This window comes from Mesoplodon bidens (assembly GCF_964165515.1).
Source record: "Mesoplodon bidens genome assembly, chromosome: 2".
In the NCBI taxonomy this organism is placed as follows: Eukaryota; Metazoa; Chordata; class Mammalia; order Artiodactyla; family Ziphiidae; genus Mesoplodon; species Mesoplodon bidens.
Genome location: NC_138177.1, coordinates 81752022 through 81771523, shown reverse-complemented (window position 1 = coordinate 81771523; position 19502 = coordinate 81752022). Strand labels below are relative to the sequence as shown.

General features: G+C 37.9%; 2 protein-coding genes across 4 annotated transcripts in view; one reads left to right on the top strand and one right to left on the bottom strand.

The window, feature by feature from the left end:
- WDR3 (WD repeat domain 3) overlaps positions 1–832 on the top strand; it is a 37616-nt gene extending 36784 nt beyond the window's left edge. For all 3 annotated transcript variants that reach the window (XM_081226301.1, XM_081226303.1, XM_081226302.1), the window contains exon 27: positions 22–832. In XM_081226301.1, the coding sequence (XP_081082427.1) occupies positions 22–177 (156 nt within the window). In that variant the 3' untranslated portion in view covers positions 178–832. The remainder of the gene's footprint in view (positions 1–21) is intronic.
- SPAG17 (sperm associated antigen 17) overlaps positions 1–19502 on the bottom strand; it is a gene marked incomplete at its 5' end in the record, with an annotated part of 215822 nt that overhangs the window by 7364 nt on the left and 188956 nt on the right. The window contains 4 exons of the mRNA XM_081224979.1: positions 8182–8328; positions 11041–11185; positions 13910–13970; positions 15946–16130. Coding sequence (XP_081081105.1) covers positions 8189–8328; positions 11041–11185; positions 13910–13970; positions 15946–16130 — 531 coding nt within the window. The 3' untranslated portion in view covers positions 8182–8188. The remainder of the gene's footprint in view (positions 1–8181; positions 8329–11040; positions 11186–13909; positions 13971–15945; positions 16131–19502) is intronic.

The window sequence follows — 19502 nt, the reverse complement described above, 5'->3', positions numbered from 1 at the left end:
CTCTCTTGTATTCTTTCTCAGGATGTTATCGGCTTCAACTTGGCAGGTCTTGATTATCTCAAGAGGGAATGTGAGGCAAAAAGTGAAGTTATGTTTTTTGCTGATGCTACCAGCCACTTGGAAGAAAAGAAGAGGAAAAAGAAAAAGAGGGAGAAGCTGATTTTAACATTGACTTAGAACCGAAATGTGGTGCCTTTTTCAACTTTTTCTTGAAAAGGACTTCCAAACTAAGCAGCAGTAGAGTTGGTGTAATCTTTGAAATAAATAAGAGGTTATCATGTTGCAAAAGAAAGATCATAGGATGTGTTTCCTAACTTTGCCTGAGGGAATTCCAACATAGCAGTATGGGCTCCATTTCTTGGACTGAAACACAGACTAGTTTAAAATCTGTGCTCTGAACGGCAAGCCCTGCAGGAGTTGTTCCCTTTATATTCTAGGAGGAAGCAAAGAACTTTTTTAAAATTAAGTATTTGTTTCACTAGAGTTGAAATTAACATTTCCGAAGTTTTCCTTATTTCTTTTATGTCAGAAGATTTGTTGGGTAATTTGTTGCCTCTCTGTATTAGGTTTTACTGCCTGCTGAGACAATCAGGTATGTAACTGATTGCCCTCTGCCCATAAATGCAGAGTCTTGGACTTACAGAGCTGAAAGGGACCATAAAAGTTATCTAGAACAGCCTCTTTAAACTTAACCTCTTGCAGGTTATCTGTGTATAAAAAGCTCCTAATTGCTGTTTATACTTCTCTAAGTAGTTGTTTCTAATTAAAGAGTAGTCAAGCAGAGATGCCTTGCTGTGCTTTCTGGGTGATTAATACACTGTATGTATGTATGTATGTATGTATGTATGTATGTATGTATGTATGTATGTATGTATGTGTGTGTGTGTGTGTGTGTGTGTATGTGGTAGGGAAGTGGGAATGTTTTAGGAAAGGAAATTGACACATACCTTTGGGACTAGGCTTTTCTTTGTGGGAAGTTTTTAAATCACTAATTGGATCTCCTTGTTACAGATCTGTGCAGATTTCCCATATCTTCTTGAGTGTAGTTTGTATGTTTCTATGAATTTGTCCTTTCATCTACCTTGCTGTTTGTAGTGCTACCATTTTCTTGCCAGTCTCAGAGCTGCAGTTCTTATCTGTCCCAAACCACAAGTCTATTATTGTTCCTAACACAGTTACTGAACTGAAGTAAGGAATTGAGCAGTAGGATTTTTTGAACAGAATGAGAGTAAAAAAGAATATAGGCATGGAGTTCCTGAGGCTTAACTATGGAAAGGCAAGAGAACAGAAAGTATGGTGGATTCTAGGTGCTTTCCAGTCTGAAGAATCAACCTTTTTAGGCAGTTATTCCTGCCACCAAGGAGAGGAGTTACTTAATTCTCTCATCATACCTTGATGAGAGCAAAGGCTGTTTGTGCTTCTTGGAGTTGTTCATTGAAACAGAAAGAAATTGAAACATTATCGATGGTTTGCAAACCAAAACAAGTTCCAGGTGGGTACTCTAGATGTATATGTCATTAAAAATTATTTTGTTTTAAAAGTGCTGCTTTCTTATAGTTTTGCAGCTATTTAAGGTTGATCAGAGTGACAGTACTAGGGGATTTAAAGGTGCTTCCGTCTGATGTTACACTAATCAAAGAGAAGGGGAACTTACCTCAGATAAAGTGAAATGTACAGTAAGTAACTGAGCTATATAGCTTTTGGTCAAAGTATTTGAAACTCCTTACCTAAAAGTTTGAGGTTAACAGGTGAGTTTAAAAAAAAATTCTAAGCCAAGCTAATTTCTAGTCATTAAGTCAGCATTTATTGGTTTAGCCAGCCATTGGCTACACACAGTCCTTTGTACTGAAACCATTTAATGAATAATCTCTTGCAAATGATGCATTGTTACCTATGGAAGCCTGTAATGCCATAAAGAGGAGGCTCATGAATGGTTTATTAGGAGTATACCATCTAAGCTTAACTTAGAAATAAATAAATCTCCATATGTCTATATATATTTATTTCAAATAAGCTTAGATGGTATACTCCTAATAAGAAGTATATGCTTAACAATTTGAGATTCCCTGGCTAGAAGTTAGGTGCTTAGTGTAGTAATTGTATTAATTAAAGTGTTTCTCTGTGACAAGTATCATAAGTCATATCTCATCCCAAGGAAGTCTAGCAGAGCATCTAGGACAGTGACCAAGGAGACAGTGGTGTCTGTCACTGGCATCTAGGGTTCCACTCACCTATCCGTCAGTGCAGCCTTTCCAGGCCAGACCAGGCAAGAGCTTAGGAGGAAGCCACCTGGCCTACAAACAGTATCTACAATCCATCCCTTTCCTCATAATCTAAGAGCCTTAGTTTTGAGATAGGACTAAGGCTCTTAAGGATAACATCACCTTATATTCTACGTCCTATCTCTATTTCTGAGGTGGTGAGATGCGAGCAGCTCTGATGTGTACCGCAGTCGCTGGCCCGATCCTTGTTAGGGCCGAGCACTAGCTGCCCTTGTATAATCCCTAACCCCACAAGCGTAGGCTGGACCTAGTGACCTGCTTCTAAAGAATAGAATACAACAAATGTAATAGGATATCTCTTCCAAGGTTAGGTTATAAAACCCTGAATTCTGCCTTGCTCGTGCTCTCTCAGGTCTTCTTTATCGCTCTGGTAAACACAAGCTGCCATGTTGTGAGATGCCCTGAGGGCAGTGTCCAGACAACAGCCAGTGAGGGACTGAGGTCCTCAGTCTAACAGCCTGTAAGAAGCTGCATCCTGCCAACGACTGCTTGAGTGAGCAGAAAGCAGGTTCACTCCTAGTTAAGCCAGAGTACCCAACAGCTCTGTGCCTGGATTCCTGACCCACACAAGCTATGAGATCATAATGTCTGTTGCTTTAAGCTTACTGAGTTTTGGGGTAATTTGTTACGTAGCAATAGATAACTAATACAGCTTCTGTAGAGCAAATTGCCTAACCTGGTTATGTTTCAGATTACTCATCTACAAAATGGCATGATGCTACCTACACTGAAGTTATTATAAAGTACTTACCACTGGCTCAGAGTAAACACAGAATATGTTACTTTTACTGTGTGAGACATACAAGGTATAAACCTATAGAATGATTCCAATATATACATAGATAAGATTGAAAAGAAATGGATTAAAATGTTATCTGTCAGATATTACAGAGAATCTTTACAATAGATGTCTAATATGAGTAAGTACATTGGGCATCTTTTAATGTCATTAACTCTGATAATATGAACAAAGAGGCATAAAGACAACATCACTTAAGACATTTCTTCTATTAGGTACATTCATGTCATTACTTTTTTTTTTTTTTTTGAGTGCTTATTCATTCTTATTTCCAAACCTTCCCAGTGTTGAAAAGATAATTATTCAGCTATGGGACAGTTTAATCTCTAGTTGGCTAAGGTTACTGGATCAGTAATTCATACTCATGTTACAGTCACCATCGTAGACAGGCTAAGGAAATAGTCCTACTTACTAGTCAAGATTTTGAGACTACAGAGGAGATATAGGGACTAAATTCACCCAAGTCATTCTTTCTGAAGCATATAAGGATATGTTTAGTCCTTTTTAAAAACGATTTCCTATATCAATAGGGGGCTCAACGATCATATCTCTTCCAACTGTTTCATGTGATTTGGGTAACAGGAATCCTATATTTGCACTCAGATTTCAGTTAACTTCTCTCAATTCCTGATTGAGTTCTGAACTTCTTTAGCAATGAGTCACAATTTTGAAGCATGTCATTACTTTTGATAGATTGGTGCCAACAGACATTATGAAAATTTGAAAGCCCTTCTGTAGTTTTCAGAATTATCTAGCTAGAGTTTCAAACTTTACCACTACTTAGTTTAAGATAACTTCTGAAAGGCATCGACTAGAACTGAGATAAATCACATCTTAATCAGTGGTTCCCTAAGTATATTCCAAGACCCCTAGGGGTCTGAAGACTCTTTCGAGGAGTCCGCAAGGTCAAAAATGTTTCAAAACAATAAATTTAATAGTGTCCTCCAGAAATTCATGTCCACCCAGAACCTATGAATGTGATCTTATTTGGAATTTGGGTCTTTACAAATATAATTAGTTAAGACTAGGCCATTCTAGATAAGATGAAATCCAATAATTTGCTTTTATAAGAATGCCATGTGATGGACAGCTACATGTAAAAGAATGAAATTAGAACATTCTCTAACACCATACCCCAAAATAAACTCAAAATGGATCAAAGACCTAAATGTAAGGCCAGACATTATAAAACTCTTAGGGGAAAATAGAGAACACCCTTTGACATAAATCTCAGCAATATCTTTTTGGATCCACCTCATAGAGTAAGGAAAATAAAAATAAACAAGTGGGACCTAATAAAACTTAAAGCTTTTGCACAACAAAGGAAACCATAAACAAAAGGAAGAGACAGCCCCCAGAATGGGAGAAAATATCTGCAGACGAAGCAACCAACAAGGGATTAATCTCTAAACTATACAAACAGCTCATGCAGCCCTACATTAAAAAAAAAAAAGGCACATGAAAAGATGCTCAACATCACTAATTATCAGAGCAATGCAAAACTACAACAAGGTACTACCTCACATCGGTCAGAATGTCCATCATCAAAAAGTCTACACAATAAATGCTGGAGAGGGTGTGGAGAAAAGGGAACCCTCCTACACTGTTGGTACCACCACTATGGAGAACAGTATGGACGTTCCTTAAAAAACTAAAAATAGAACTACCATATGATCCAGTAATCCCACTCCCGGGCATATATCTGGAGAAAACCATAATTCAAAAAGATACATGCACCCCAATGTTCATTGCAGCACTATTTACAATAGCCAAGACATGGAAGCAATCTAAAAGTCCATTGACACATGAATGGATAAAGCAGATGTGGTACATATATACAATGGAATATTACTCAGCCGTAAAAAATGAAATAATGCCATTTGCAGCAACGTGGATGAACCGAGAGATTATCATCCTAAATGAAGTAAGTCAGAGAAAGACCTATCATATGATACCACTCATATGTGGAATTAATTTAAAAATGATACAAATGAACTTATTTATAAAACAGAAACAGACTTACAGATATCAAAACAAACATGGTTTCCAAAGGGGAAATGTGGCAGGGAGGGATAAATCAGGAGCTTGGGATAAACATACATACACTACTATATATAAGGTAGATGGCCTGCTGTATAGCACAGGGAACTCAATGTTGTGTGATGACCTATATGAGAAAAGAATCTAAAATAGAATAATATATGTATATGTATAACTTAATCACTTTTCTGTACACCTGACACTAACACAACATTGTACATCAACTATACTCCAGTAAAATTAAAAAAAAAAAAAGAATGCCATGTGAGGACACACAGGGAGGGAGGACACATGACAGCAGAGGCAGAGATTGGGATTGGAGTGACAGCAGCTACAACCCTAGGAACACCAAGGATTCTGTCTACCACCAGAAACTAGGAGAGAGGCATGGAACAAATTCCCTCAGTGCTTCCAGAAGGAACGAACTCTCTAATACCTTGGTTTCAGACCTCCTAAACTGCAAGAGAATAAATATCCATTGTTTTAAGCCACCCAGTGTGGTCATTTGTTATGGCAGCCTCAGGAAACTGATAACAAATTTTGGTACCAGGAAGTGAGGTACTGCTATAGCAAATACCTAAAAATATGGAAGTGGCTTTGGAATCAAGTAATGGGTGAAAGCAGGAAGAATTTTGAGCTACATGATAGAAGAAAGTCTAGAGTACCTTGAACAGACTGTTGGTAGAAGTAATGGACAGTAAAAGCACTTTTGGTGAGGGTTCAGAAGGAAGTGATGGGGAAAGTAAAGAACACTTCAGGCATCTTAGAGAATTCCTACATCATGAACAGAATTTGGTATACATATGAACATTAAAGGTGATTTTGCTAAGACCTCAGGTGGAAATGAAGAATATGTTATTGGACAGTGGAGGAAAAGTGATCCTTGTTACGAAGTGGCAGAAAACTTGGCTGAGTTGTGTTCTGCTTTTGGGTAAAAAGTAGAACTTATAAGCAATGAAATTGGATTTTCAAGCAAAACATGGAAGATGTGTCCTGGTTTCTTGCTGCTTATAGTAAAATACAAGAGGAAAGAGATAAACTGAGGAAGGAAATGGTCAGCAGAAAGGAACCTGAACATGATGATTTGGAAAATTCACAGCCAGTCCATATTGCAGGAAATGCTAAAGCATGCTCTGGAGAGTTCATCAAGGGTGCAGCTGGAAAACCTAGTGGAGAAATTAGGTTTGTGACCATGAGTATAATCAACCATCTCAGCAGAAGTTAGGAACAGAGGTGAGACTATCCAGGAAGGACCTGTGGAGAACCCTCACGTCTAATGGCGTGGATCTCCTTGACATCCATGAAGATTGATGCCTTTTGAGAATGTTCTATCAGCAGAAACACTGCCTGCTTGGCCTGGGGGACAGAGACAAGAAATGAAGGAAGGCTGCCAGACTTCTGGGCTTCTATAAGCAGGAAATGGGGTGCCCTGAGGATAAGACTGTGTCCCAGGCTAACAACTGAGAGGGTAGGGCCCACAAGGCGTCTGTGGGTCTAGAGGGGGGTGCTGTTGAAGCCTCTGGCCCAGAGGGCAGATCAGACACAGATAATTATGCTCAGGCTTTGAAACCTTAGGAAATCCACCCCTCTGCACTGCAAACACTTAAATCGGTGACTCCTTTATTCTTTCCATTTTCTCCTTTTAGAATGGGAATGTCTTCTTATACTATTTTGCAAGCTGACAAATTGTTTCTAGTTTCACAAGTCCATAGATGGAGAGGACACCATGATAGGTGAAGACTTTGGGAAGTATTGGGATGGAGTGAGTGCATTTTGCATGTGAGATGGGCATAAATTTTGGGGAACCAGAGGGTGGACTGTACTGAGTTTATCCCCACAAAACTCATGTCTACCAGGACTTATGAATGTGATCTTATTTGTAAATAGGGTCTTTACAGATGCAATCAAGTTAAGATGAGGTCATTCAAGATTAGAGGAGCCCCTAAAACCAATGACTATTGTTCTTATAAGGAGAGACATATAGAAATACACAGGGAAGAATGCCACTGGGGACAGAGGCAGAGATCAGAGTGAGTTATAAGCTAAGGAACACCAAGGACTTCTGGCAACCACCAGAAGTTAGGAAAGAGGCACAGAACAAATTCTCCCTCAGAGCCTCCAGAAGGAACCAACCCTGCTGCCACCTTGATTTCAAACGTCTGGCCCCCCAAACTGCAAGAGAATAAATATCTATTGTTTTAAGCCACCTGGTCTGCGGTACTTTGTTATGGCAGCCTCGAGACACAAATACAGATTTATTACAGCAGCCCTAGGAAACTAATGCAAGATGCTATTGGCCTTTTTCTCTCATGAGCATACAGTGGAGTTTTCCAGAGACTATGTGATGTGTGATATGGTGACAGATTGAATACAGAGCAGATGTGAGAATCCAGCTATGTCCTATTAAGCCAGACATTGAAAAGATTTGCAAAAATGTAATACTCTTCTTATTAATTTTTGTTTGGAAAAGTTATTTTTCATTAACAATTTATTTATGGTAATATACTGGGTTTATTTTTTAATAAATTATAAGTTTTTCCAAGTTTTAATTCTAATTTGGTAAATATTGATAGTATGACCGACATAAACAAAAGGTTTTTGGGATCCTCAATAATTTTTAAGAATACATGAGTAGTCTTGAGTCCAAAAAATTTAAGAACCACTAGCCTAACTGTAAATTCTCAAGTCCAAAAGGGCATCCTGCTGTTTGTGTTTGTACCCTTGCTTTTTGGAGAGTCCGATCAACATCAAAAATAGCACTTGAAAGAGTGAACTTTAGAATCACATTGAAGTAGGTTAGATTTTTACTGCTTCAAGATTCTCTGAGCCTCAGGTTCCTTATTTATAAAGTGGGGAAAATATCTATCTTGTAGATAGTATGAGGATTAGATAGTTTATGACTATGAAGGGGTAGTTGTTATAATTATTAAAAACAAATATTTTCATTCCACCAGACTAAGTGGCTCATTGGTTGCTGGCTGTATGAAGATGGGAACGAATGCAAGGTCTAAGGCCTCAAGTTTGAATGGATGACAATCAAATTACAAATTTGTTACTTACCTGACACCTAATGTGGAGAAACTTTACGGGACATGAAGATTCCAAGTGCAGAGGAAGAAACTGTAGAAATCTTCTGGACCATAGGATTTTCTTTTCCCTGGGGAAAATCTTTTGGTCTCTTATCATAATTGCTGCTTGTTAAAACTGGTAAAATACCCATTAAGGACTATTACTTTCATGAACAAATGATTTGTATATGCAAACTCAGATAACATTTTAGAATTAGAATCTCTAGCACATTTAGCTCAATTTTAGGTATTTTCTGTCTAATGCAAATTCTACACGCCATGTTTAGGGGATGAAGGATGGCTATTGATCTCCTGTAACTTCTTCTGTTCCCCCTAGAGTATGTTTTCTGCTAAGGGTGACTGGCCTTTCTATACGTGCCATCAATCATCATAACCAGGTCCCAGGCCACATCAACATCCAGATTTCATGGTTTTTTGGTGGGGAGGGGCAGGGGGACAGGCCTTGGGAAATGGACTATGAACTATCATTGTTGTCACTGGAAGTAGAGTAAGGATTTAATAAAACTCTTTTCCCCATCTCTCTGTGCCTGACAGATGGTCTCTAATCTATAAGCAAGGAAATAGAAATTTTATTAACATAAACGCAAAATTATTTAATTGCTGTGATCAGCCACAGGGATTCAGTTAGTCTGGATCAGCATCTAATAACTTATGTGAAGAGGATGTAAGAGGACTTGACTTAATTCCAAGAGTGGGGAAAATTGTTCCCAGTGAGGTCTTTCGTGACCACCCTGCTATAAACTGCAATCCTTAACACTCGCTATACTTCCTTTCCTACTTTACATTTTCTCCCTTGTACTTATCACCATTGTAGTCCATGTTTCACTTATTTTGTCTATTGTCTGTCCTCCCACTGGAATGTAATACATAAAGGCAGAAATTTGTATCTCTTGTTCATTGCTGTATCCCCAATGCCTAGCACATTAGAAAAACTTATGATCTTTGAAAGAATGAACAAATGAATCCAACTCCATTTCTACTGAAATCAAGGTCATCTGACACAAGTTCCCCTAAATTTCTTTCACCTCAGAATGTGTGGATCCTTAGCCATCTTTGTTCTCTCCCTTGCCAAGACTAACACTTCAGCTCTGTTCTTGATTATTCTCTTGCCCTCTTTTGGATACTGCTGGTTCAGTCCTCTCATTCATATTTCTAATGTTTCTCTTCTGATCTACTCTTTCCAGCCCACAAACACACTAAACTGAAAATCTCTCCTTTTCTCTGATGCCTCCCTGAGGTACTCTTTCAGGTACCATATACTCTTGCTGTTTAATTTAATAATAGATTGAAAACGTATCCACACTCAATATTTCTGCTTTCTTAACACCCAGCCGTTCTTCACGTTCTGCAGTCTGGTTTTTGTCCCAACCAAATCTAGTGGTCCTATTTAAATCCAAAGTCTCCTTGATATCTCTATAGCATCTGTCAACTGTGTCCATAGTTTCCTTGAAACTCTCTGAGATAGTTCATGTTTTGCTAATTGCTTGTTCTGTCTCCACTGGTGCCCTCTTTTTTCTCCTGCTCCCTAAACAGACTCCACATTTCTTCTCCTTCCCCATACCTTCTTTATCACCTCTGTAGCTGACACTTAAAATTATTATATCTCCAGACTCCTCAATTGAGATCCACTCCTGAGTCTCCATGTTTCATTACCTGAGCCCCAAACCTTGTAGGTGAACTCTTAGGGCCTCTTACTTCCTTTTCTCAGTGGGTCCCACCTTAGATTTTACAGTACCCCCTGCCAAATGTCTTTCATCCATGTCCCTCTTTCCCAACTATAGTTGCCACACTGTACTTCTTGTCCTTACACTTGGCCTGTTGATGTAGCCTTCCAATGGTTCTTTGCATATCCAGTAACTCTTCTCCTTCAGCATATCCTGTACAATAACACTGGATTCATTTTTATAAAGATATGCTGATTATATCACCCATTGGATCAGAATTTCAATGATTCACTGCTGCTTATATAATAAAGCCAAGGATTCAAAATCTCCCATAACTTGATTCCAACCAACTTTCCCACTATATTACTAATACTGTAATCTCTCAACAAATTGAACTCCCTGCTTCCCCTCCTGAACACCTGGAGATTTCCTATTGCTACACTTCTGTTCATTCTTCCTAGTTTAAGTCTCCTTTCATCAAAGTTTTTGCATTCTATAAGACCCAGCTCAAATATCAAATAGATATAACTGTAACACAAAGTAGTATATGATTCATGCTGTTGGAGTACAATATAGGAATCAAGTGTGAAAACTTTATTTCTGCTACCAGACTATGTAAGTCTTTTAGGATAGAGTCCAATTTTCATTTTTATATTTGATAAAATATTTCATAGAGTACCTTGCATATAATAGGTTCTCGATACCTGTATATTCTACCTGCAAGAGACACCTGTATATTCTATCTGCAAGAGACACCAGTATGAAGGAATGTATTGTAATTCAGTGTATGTCCATTCAACTTCTATAATAAGGTATCTCCTATCCCCCAACAAGATTACAAGTTGTTTTTTTTATGACAAAGACTTACTTTTTAAAAAAATTCTGATTGTCTGATACCCCATAGACAGCCAATAATATTGAGATTTATCCAACTTACAGTCACATGTACTATGTTAGGCACTTTGCTAGATGCTTTCAAAGATGAATGAAGATACAAGTCTTTGTCCTAAGAAATTTAACTCTATGGTTTTAAAAATAGAATAAGTGAAGCTACAGAGTGCAGATGTGAGGGGATTAGAAAATAGCATTTTGACTTTTGTATACTCCTTGCTCAAATGTAATTTTTGCACTATATATGACTACTCAAATTGAACTTTAAAGGATATTTGCTTCCACAGGTAAGAACAGGACATCATGCTCAGTCATAATCTCTATATTGTGAAAGATGTGTGCTGATCCCTTGGCACCATCCTCTCCAACAGCCATGGCAAATAACTCCACTTTCAGTTCTGCCTGCAAACCAGCAGCCACCTATAAGATACAATGTAGCTTTAGAATCAGACATGTATGAGTTTAAATCTTGATTTTTAACATGACTTTGGGCAAGTTACTCAAACTCTCTAATCTTGTTTCCTCATCTATAAATTTGGCACAAATGAATGATTGCTGTTCTAGCATTTAGAAGAATTACTTCATGGATTAGTTAGGTTGAATTCCATTGAGTAAGCGGGACCCAGGAAAAAGTGCTGAAGGAGAACATCAAGTGCTATTTAAGAAAAAGCATAAGGAAACTAAATGCCAGGATGCTGGAGGGCAAACTTTCATGATGTCTGTAGCTGTGCTATTTCTTGAATATCAGTAGCATGTTTCTATTTATTGTCATCCTTGTAGATAAAGATAAATTTAATCTAAGATAAATATAAATTTCATCTTAAATTTAATCTAAGAGACTGGGTGAATCTCACAATTCCCCTGCCCTGCCCCTTGGTTTACAGTATTCCTAATGTAGGACCTGCAATGTGGCAAAGCCAGTAGAGGGAGACAGAATTAGTTTAAATGCCAAACTGCTTAGATCCGAAAGCTACATGGAAGAGGTTTGTACCAACAAAAAAGAAACCTGATATATAAAGAAGAAGAAACACAGCAAGGAATAGGCTTCTTGCTTTGCTCCTTGAAAAGAACACTAGCCAGGAAAGAAAGAGCTGTTTATGTTTCTAAGCTGCCTCTCTAGGAGGTGGGTTAAAAAGCAGACTTGAGAACAGTTATCTGGAAAAAATAAATCAGAAGAAACTACCACATGGAAAGCAGTTAGGTACGAATGGAATTTTTTTCTTCAATAGAGTTTTATAAATAATAGAATTGAAAAATGTTTCAGTTTTTCAACAGTGTGCTTGTAAGCATCTATCTGCACACTGGAGAGTATCCAACAGCTCTGTTTTAAGACCCGGGCCCTTAGCCCTCCAAGCCCAACAACCAGAGCAGGGCTGGGGAATGATGACATTCTGCACAAGGGCAGCTGGAGGACTGTTATCACACAGGTTTACCCAGGCTTGGAGTACATTCATTCAGTGTTGGCAAAGAACCAAGCTGAACAGTGGTGAGATTTAGATATGGAGAAGTCTAGAGGTTACATTCTTTGCCAGAGCCAAAACCTACTATCAAAAAGAAAAAAAAAATAATAATAACAAACAGTATAGAATGAGCTTCAAAGAATACAAGCTGGGTTTTTAGTACGTATAAAGGTTCATCCAGCAGTCGTTTGGCTTTTGGCTAATCCCTACTTTAAATGAAAAAGATTTGCTAACTTCCCAGAACAGTGGGAGAAAAGCTTGCTTTAACTGTGTTTTTGCTTTATGTTGTGAAGATTCTGAAATTTTGACACAGTACAATGATGAATTGTTTTGGAGAGGTACTCATGAATTAGTGGATCTAATCCCAAAATGTATTTCTGTTTGGAAATTGCAGCCTGCATACTACAATTTTATAGAGATCATAAGATACTGGAGCTGGAAGAGGGCTAAGAAATGATCAGTCTAAGCTCCTCCTTTTATAGACGAGGAAAGCAAGGTGCAGAGGATTAATTAACCAAAAACATCACTGAGCTGCTTGGTGGCATAGTCAGGACAAGAAGCCAAATTTCTTTGCACTATAGCCAACCGATGCTTCTGTGTCAACGTATAACAACTGTGGCTGCTTTAAGATCTTGGGATTCACTGAGAACTATGTGCTGGTTATGGGACTGGACGCCCTTGCTCAGAGTTCCCATGAGCCTGTGCAGTCCCCATCTGTGACGAATGGTTCACGTACCTATCAGACTTCCTCACATCATCTGTCACTCAATCACACACCTCTCGAGTGCCCACCACGTGTCCTGCTCTGTAAGCTCCTTATGTGTCTCACTCATCTTTAACATCCCCTGTACCCTGGCACTATCACTGGCATATGGGAGGAACTCAAAGCTTGTTGACTGAAATGAAAGGTGTGTTAAAGCAGCAAGATGATATACTGACCAAGAAATAAAAGTTAAGATTGAAGGTGTGATTTTTATTATCTTTTGAGACAACCTTTTGTTTATAACATACTATACTTCTGAAATTCTAATTTGAAGTAAGTGGCAGTATACACATTTTATACTAAACACCTCATTTGGGGAAATGTATCAAATAAAATCAGAACAGGTTGACATTTTAAAATTTGTATTTTCAGAGATTTTTGGAGAAATGAGACAGATGGTGACTTTAAATATACTACTATTTCTTAATATGTTATTAAATGATATTCTGACAAATACCAAGAGAACAAACCAGATTTACATAAAATGTAAACAATGAAATATTTCAACTTTTTCAAGTGATTTTTCACTTTGCAGAAGGATTTGTCACAGGATATCTTTAGGTAATCAGTTTACCAAGTGCATGTTAAATCATATTTAATGTTTTAAAAGGTATTTTCAGACAACTGTATAGAACTGCAGTATTGGGACAAGTGAAGTGAACTTCAGAAATGGTTCCATAGCTGGAAGTTTAACTCTATTTACACACAGATCTGCTCATGGTTGTTACATGAAGTAAGTGACATCAAGCCAGATGTTGAACCAATACCAGGAACCTTTTGTTTATGATACTAGAAAAAGTAGACTTAAACATGGTTTAAACTGAAACAGGTAGAACGACTTAAAAATCACTTGACTGGAAACATATACATATCTGTACACACACACATGGACACACACAACAGATAGCACATAGGACTTACAGGCCCAGGTTTGTAAGTCACTTTCAGTCCTGTGCTGGGTGGGGGCTGCTTCACCCTAAACCTACCAGGAAAAAAGATGGGAATAAATTGATGCCATAATGAAAAACATGAGCACGAATGAACTGGGAAGTAATAAAACCAGGAAGGTGTTAATATTCCCTACACAGGAGCAAAGGGTCCAGACTAGTAGAAAAACAACCTAATATCCAGTTGGAAAAAGAATCTGGGGCCTGTTTCACAACTGACTTTCCAACAGTTTTCATCGGCGTCAAACTGACTCCAACCTGAGTTTCAACCCTTTGTTATCGGATGCTGACGAGCAGCTCGGGTCTGGGCAGAAGGTGGCGAAGGTTTGGCTGGCGCATGCACTGCAGTGTAGCCGCCAGCGTGAACACACATACTGACTGCCAGGTCATTAAGCTGAAGAATAAAGGCTCCTTTGGAAAGCAGCAGAGCATGGGAGCCAGTCTTTCTCTGCCATGGTATGGGGTTTGCAAGTTTGGGGAGAAGAGAAACAGAAAAGGCTCAGAAAATGTTGGTGAACTTGAAAAGCCCGGTGCTCACACGTGGTGCCTATTGATCTCTTCCCCTTCCTGTGGTTTGTGGGTTCTGCCTGAAGGTTAAAGACCTGGAGTAAATTAAAATGCCAAGGGAAGCCTACCTCCATCTACCCCACTCCCTCTACCAGCCACTTTGCTGTCTGCCCTGTGGTGGCTGAGTTGAACAAGCTGAGGATTGAAATCTATAAAACTAAAATTCTGTACTGGACACACAGGGTCTGCATGGGTGGTTTTAATTTGTTTGAGGTTGACTCTCCATTTCTCCCCACCCACTTTGTGGCAACAACCTAAATAAACAACAATGTCCGATCTGGCGGCTTGGGTCCCTCATCAGGTTGTTTGTGAGGAAGTAAATGTGATTCCTGAAGTTGAGAATTCACCTCAATTAAAATGGGACGGTGATCTTTTCAATCAGATGCTCCTGTAGCTTTGTTCCATCTGACTTCCAATCCTGAATTTAGAATCACAAACATTCTCAAACTTGCTACTGATCCTGAGAATAACCCTGCACTTGAAATAAACATGTATCCCATTTTTATGGGGGGGAAAAACTCGACATAATCCTGAAGCTTAATTCAAAATAGTATAGAGGAGATTTTGTGATTGGGAGTTGTCTTGGCATAGATACATGGTATATTGACCCAGTGGGAAGGACTGATCTCCCACAAGAAGCAGTGACCACAGCTGTGTTGATAAAGCAAGGTGCTCCAATGAGCTGGTACCCAGGAGATCTGAGATCTACCCTTGCTGTAGCCTACAAGACCTTAAAACAAGTTACTCAGTTTGTTCCTTTATATAATAGTCTCTAAGGTTCTACACACTCTAAAATTGTATTGGTTTTGATCTGAAAATGAAGGGCTAAGGTGACTTCCTTGTCACTTAATGCCAGATACAGTATATTTTCTATTCAGAGTACAGGCTGTGAGTTAAGGTACTTGTTTATAATTCCAAGTCATATCACCAGAGTCAAAATGACCCTGATGATTAAGGGTTAATTTTTTTCCCTTTTTCCTCAACTATTGCAGAATTAATGTAATTAAAATCATGTTTAGATCACAAAGTGCCAACCAATGTTAGCTGGTATTATAGTTGGTGGTAGATTTGAGAAATAGACTTTCAAGTTTTGTGCATTAGTTATTGTTTTGTGTATTAGTTATTGTAACACTTGTACAACTTCTCTTTCATTTTTTGCTAGTACAGATCAGGTCTTGAGGTGCTTCTAACCAAAGTATGGATAAAAATTAATGGAAAGGCAAAGAAATACCTACTCTATAGTTGAGGCTTGGTAAGTACTAATTTGTTGAATAATGAATGAATGGATGAATTAGTGAGTAAATGAATGAATGATGTTAAGATTCAAGAGTTCGGGTGTAATTACAATTCAGTTCAATAAACATTCACTGATGTAGGCAACCAAAGAAAAGTCACAGAGTAGGGGAAGGTGCTCTGAGCATACACTTGGAACCTTGGCCTCACCTGCAGAAGTCCACTCCAACATTCTTGAGCTTTACAGTGGTTGCATAGGTGTGTCCTTCTTCGAGCACTCCAAACGTCACTGAGGGCGGGAGAAGATGGAATCCAAAGGGGGATGAATTTACATTATTAATGGCAGCAGATGCAACAGAGGATGTTTTCACCCTTCCTCCAACAGAATCTTGCACCTTGCATTGAGAAAAAAAGCAATAAAGCATAATAAAATGGTTCTATTTTGCATTCCCAAGATAATAAAAAGACTCTGACCCCACACATCCCCAGACTAGACCATGAAGCAAAGCATGCAAGAAGCTTACCCTGCCCTCCAGCCAGCCTACAGCCACTGCACAAGGCAAGGCCTTGCAGCCAACCAAGCCAAAGCCAGCTTTACCCCAGCATGCCCACAGTAGTAGGCCCTACCATAACAGAAAGGCACCTGCAGCCCACATAAGGGCACCCCTTGACTACACAGCTCTGGTGACCAGAGGGGAGCACGCTGCTGGGCCCATGGGACATCTCCTACATGAGGCTACTTCTCCAAGATTGGGCAATGTAACCATCATTAGAAATAAACACAGAGAATTGGGAAAAATGAGGAGACAGAAGAATATGTTCCAAACAAAGGAACAACACATAACCTCAGAAAAAGAACTAAACAAAGTGGAGGTAAGCAATCCGGCCAATAAAGAGTCAAGATAATGATCATAAAGATGCTCACTAAACTCAGGAGAAAAATGAATGAATATGGTGAAAATTTCAACAAAAAGTTAGAAAAATGAAAAACCAAACAGAGCTGAAGAATACAATAACTGAAATAAAAACTGCACTAGAAGGAATCAACAGTAGATTAGATGATACAGAGGAATTGATCAGCAATGGATCAGAGGAATGGATCAGACAGTAGTAAAAGATCACCTAAGTTGAACAGAAAAAAGAAAAAACAATTTAAAAAATGAAGACAGTTTAAGAGACCTCTGGGACAATATCAAGCATACTAACATTTGCAAATAGGGGACCCAGATGGAGAGAGAAAGGGGCAGAGAACTTACTTAAAGAAATAATAGCTGGAAACTTCCCTAACCTGGGAAAGAAAACAGACATTCAGGTCCAGGAAGCACAGAGAGTCCCAAACAGGATTAACTCAAAAAGGTCCATACCATGACACATTAAATGAAATTAAAATGGCAATTAAAATGGAAAAAATAAAAGATAAAGAGAGAATCTTAAAGAAGCAAGAGAAGAGCAACTAGTTATGTACAAGGGAATACCATAAGACCATCAGCTGACTTTTCAGCAGAAATTGTGCAGACTAGAAGGGAGTGGTGTGATATATTCAAAGTGATGAAAGGGAAAAACATACAACCAAGAATATTCTACCTGTTAAGGTTACCATTCATGTTTGAAAGAGAGATAAACAGTTTTACAGACAAGCAAAAGCTCAGAGAGTTCAGCGCCACTAAACTGGCTTTACAAGAAATGCTAAAGGGACTTCTCTCTAAGCAGAAAAGAAAAGGCCACAATAAACATACAAAAATTATGCAAGGAAGAATTTCATTGGTAAAGGCAAACATACAGTAAAGGTAGTAGACCAACCACTTATAAAGCCAGCAGGACAGAAGGTCAACGGACAAATGCATAAAATTATATATATATATCCACAATGAGAAGTTAAGGGATACTCAAAACAAAAAGATGTAAAATATGACATCAAAAACATTAAATGTGTGTGGGGGGAAGGTGAAGAGTTGTTAGAATTTTTTCAAACTTAGGAGATTATCAACTTAAAATAATCACATATATGATTATATGTTGTTATATATGAACCTCATGATAGCCACAAACCAAAAACCTGTAATAGATACACACACACAAAAGAGAAAGGAATGCAAACATAACACTAAAGATAGTAATCAAATCACAAGGGAAGAGTCTAAAAGAAGAAGGAACAAAAAAGAACTACAAAAGCAACATGAAAACAACAAAAGTTCTATAAGTACATACCTATCAATAATTACTTTAATGTAAACGGTCTAAATGCACCAATCAAAAGACAGAGAGTGGCTTAATGGATAAAAATCAAGACTCATATATATGATGCTTACAAGAGACTCACTTCATATCTAAAGACACGCACAGAAAGTGAAGGGATGGGAAAAGGCATTCCATGTAACTGAAAACAAAAAGAAAGCCCAGGTAGCAATACTTATATCAGAAAAAGTAGATATTAAAACAAAGACTGTAACAAGAGACACAGAAGGACATTATATAATGATGAAGGGATCAATCCAACAAGAAGATATAACAATTGTAAATACATATGAACACAACATAGGAGCACCTAAATACATAAACAAATATTAACAGACATAAAGGGAGAAATTCACAGTTACATAATAATATATAATAATAGTAGGCAACTTTAATACCCCACTTACATCAATGGACAGATCATCCAGACAGAAAATAAATAAGGAAACACTGGCCTATATGACAAGTTATAGTGGATGGACTTAATAGATACATACAGAACATTTTATCCCTGAACAGTAGAATACACATTCTTTTCAAGTGTACATGGAACATTCTCCAGGATAGATCACATAATAGGCCACAAAACAAGTCTTAATGAAATTGAGAAGACAAATCATATCAACCATCTTTTCCAACCACAACACTATGAGATTAGAAATCAACTACCATGAAAAAACTGCAGAAAACACAAACATGTAGAGGTTAAACAACATGCTACTAAACAACCAATGGATCACTGCAGAAATCAAACAGGAAAAAATACCTAAAGACAGATAACAACCACACAATGATCCAAACCTATGGGACACAGCAAAAGCCATTCTAAGAGGGAAGTTTATAGCAATACAAGCTTAACTCAGGAAATAAGAAAAATCCCAAATAAACAACCTAAACTTACATCTAAAGGAACTAGAAAGAGAATAATAAACAAAACCCAAAGTTAGGAGAAGGAAAGAAATAATAAAGATGAGAATGGAAATAAGTGAAATATAGACCAAAAAACCAATACAAAGACCAATGAAAGTAAGAGCTAGTTCTTTGAAAAGATAAACAAAACAAGCCTTTAGCCAGACTCATCAAGAAAAGAGAGAGCACCCAAACAAATAAAATCAGAAATGAAAGAAAAGTTACAACCAACACCACAGAAATAAAAAGGACCATGAGAGATTACTACAAACAATTATATGCCAATAACATGGACAACCTAGAAGAAATGGATAAATTTCTAGAAACATAATCTCCTAAGACTGAATTAAGAAGAAATAAAAAATATGAACAGATTGATTACCAGTAATGAAACTTAATCAGTAATTTTAAAAATCCCAACAAAAGTCCAGGAACAGATGGCTTCACAGGTGAATTCTACCACACATTTAAAGAAGAAGTAGCACCTATCATTCTCAAACTATTCCAAAAACTTAAAGAGAAAGGAATGCTTCTGAACTCATTCTATGAGGCTGGCATAAATCTGATGCCAAAACCAGAAAAAGATACCACAAAAAGAAAATTATATATCAATATCACTGATA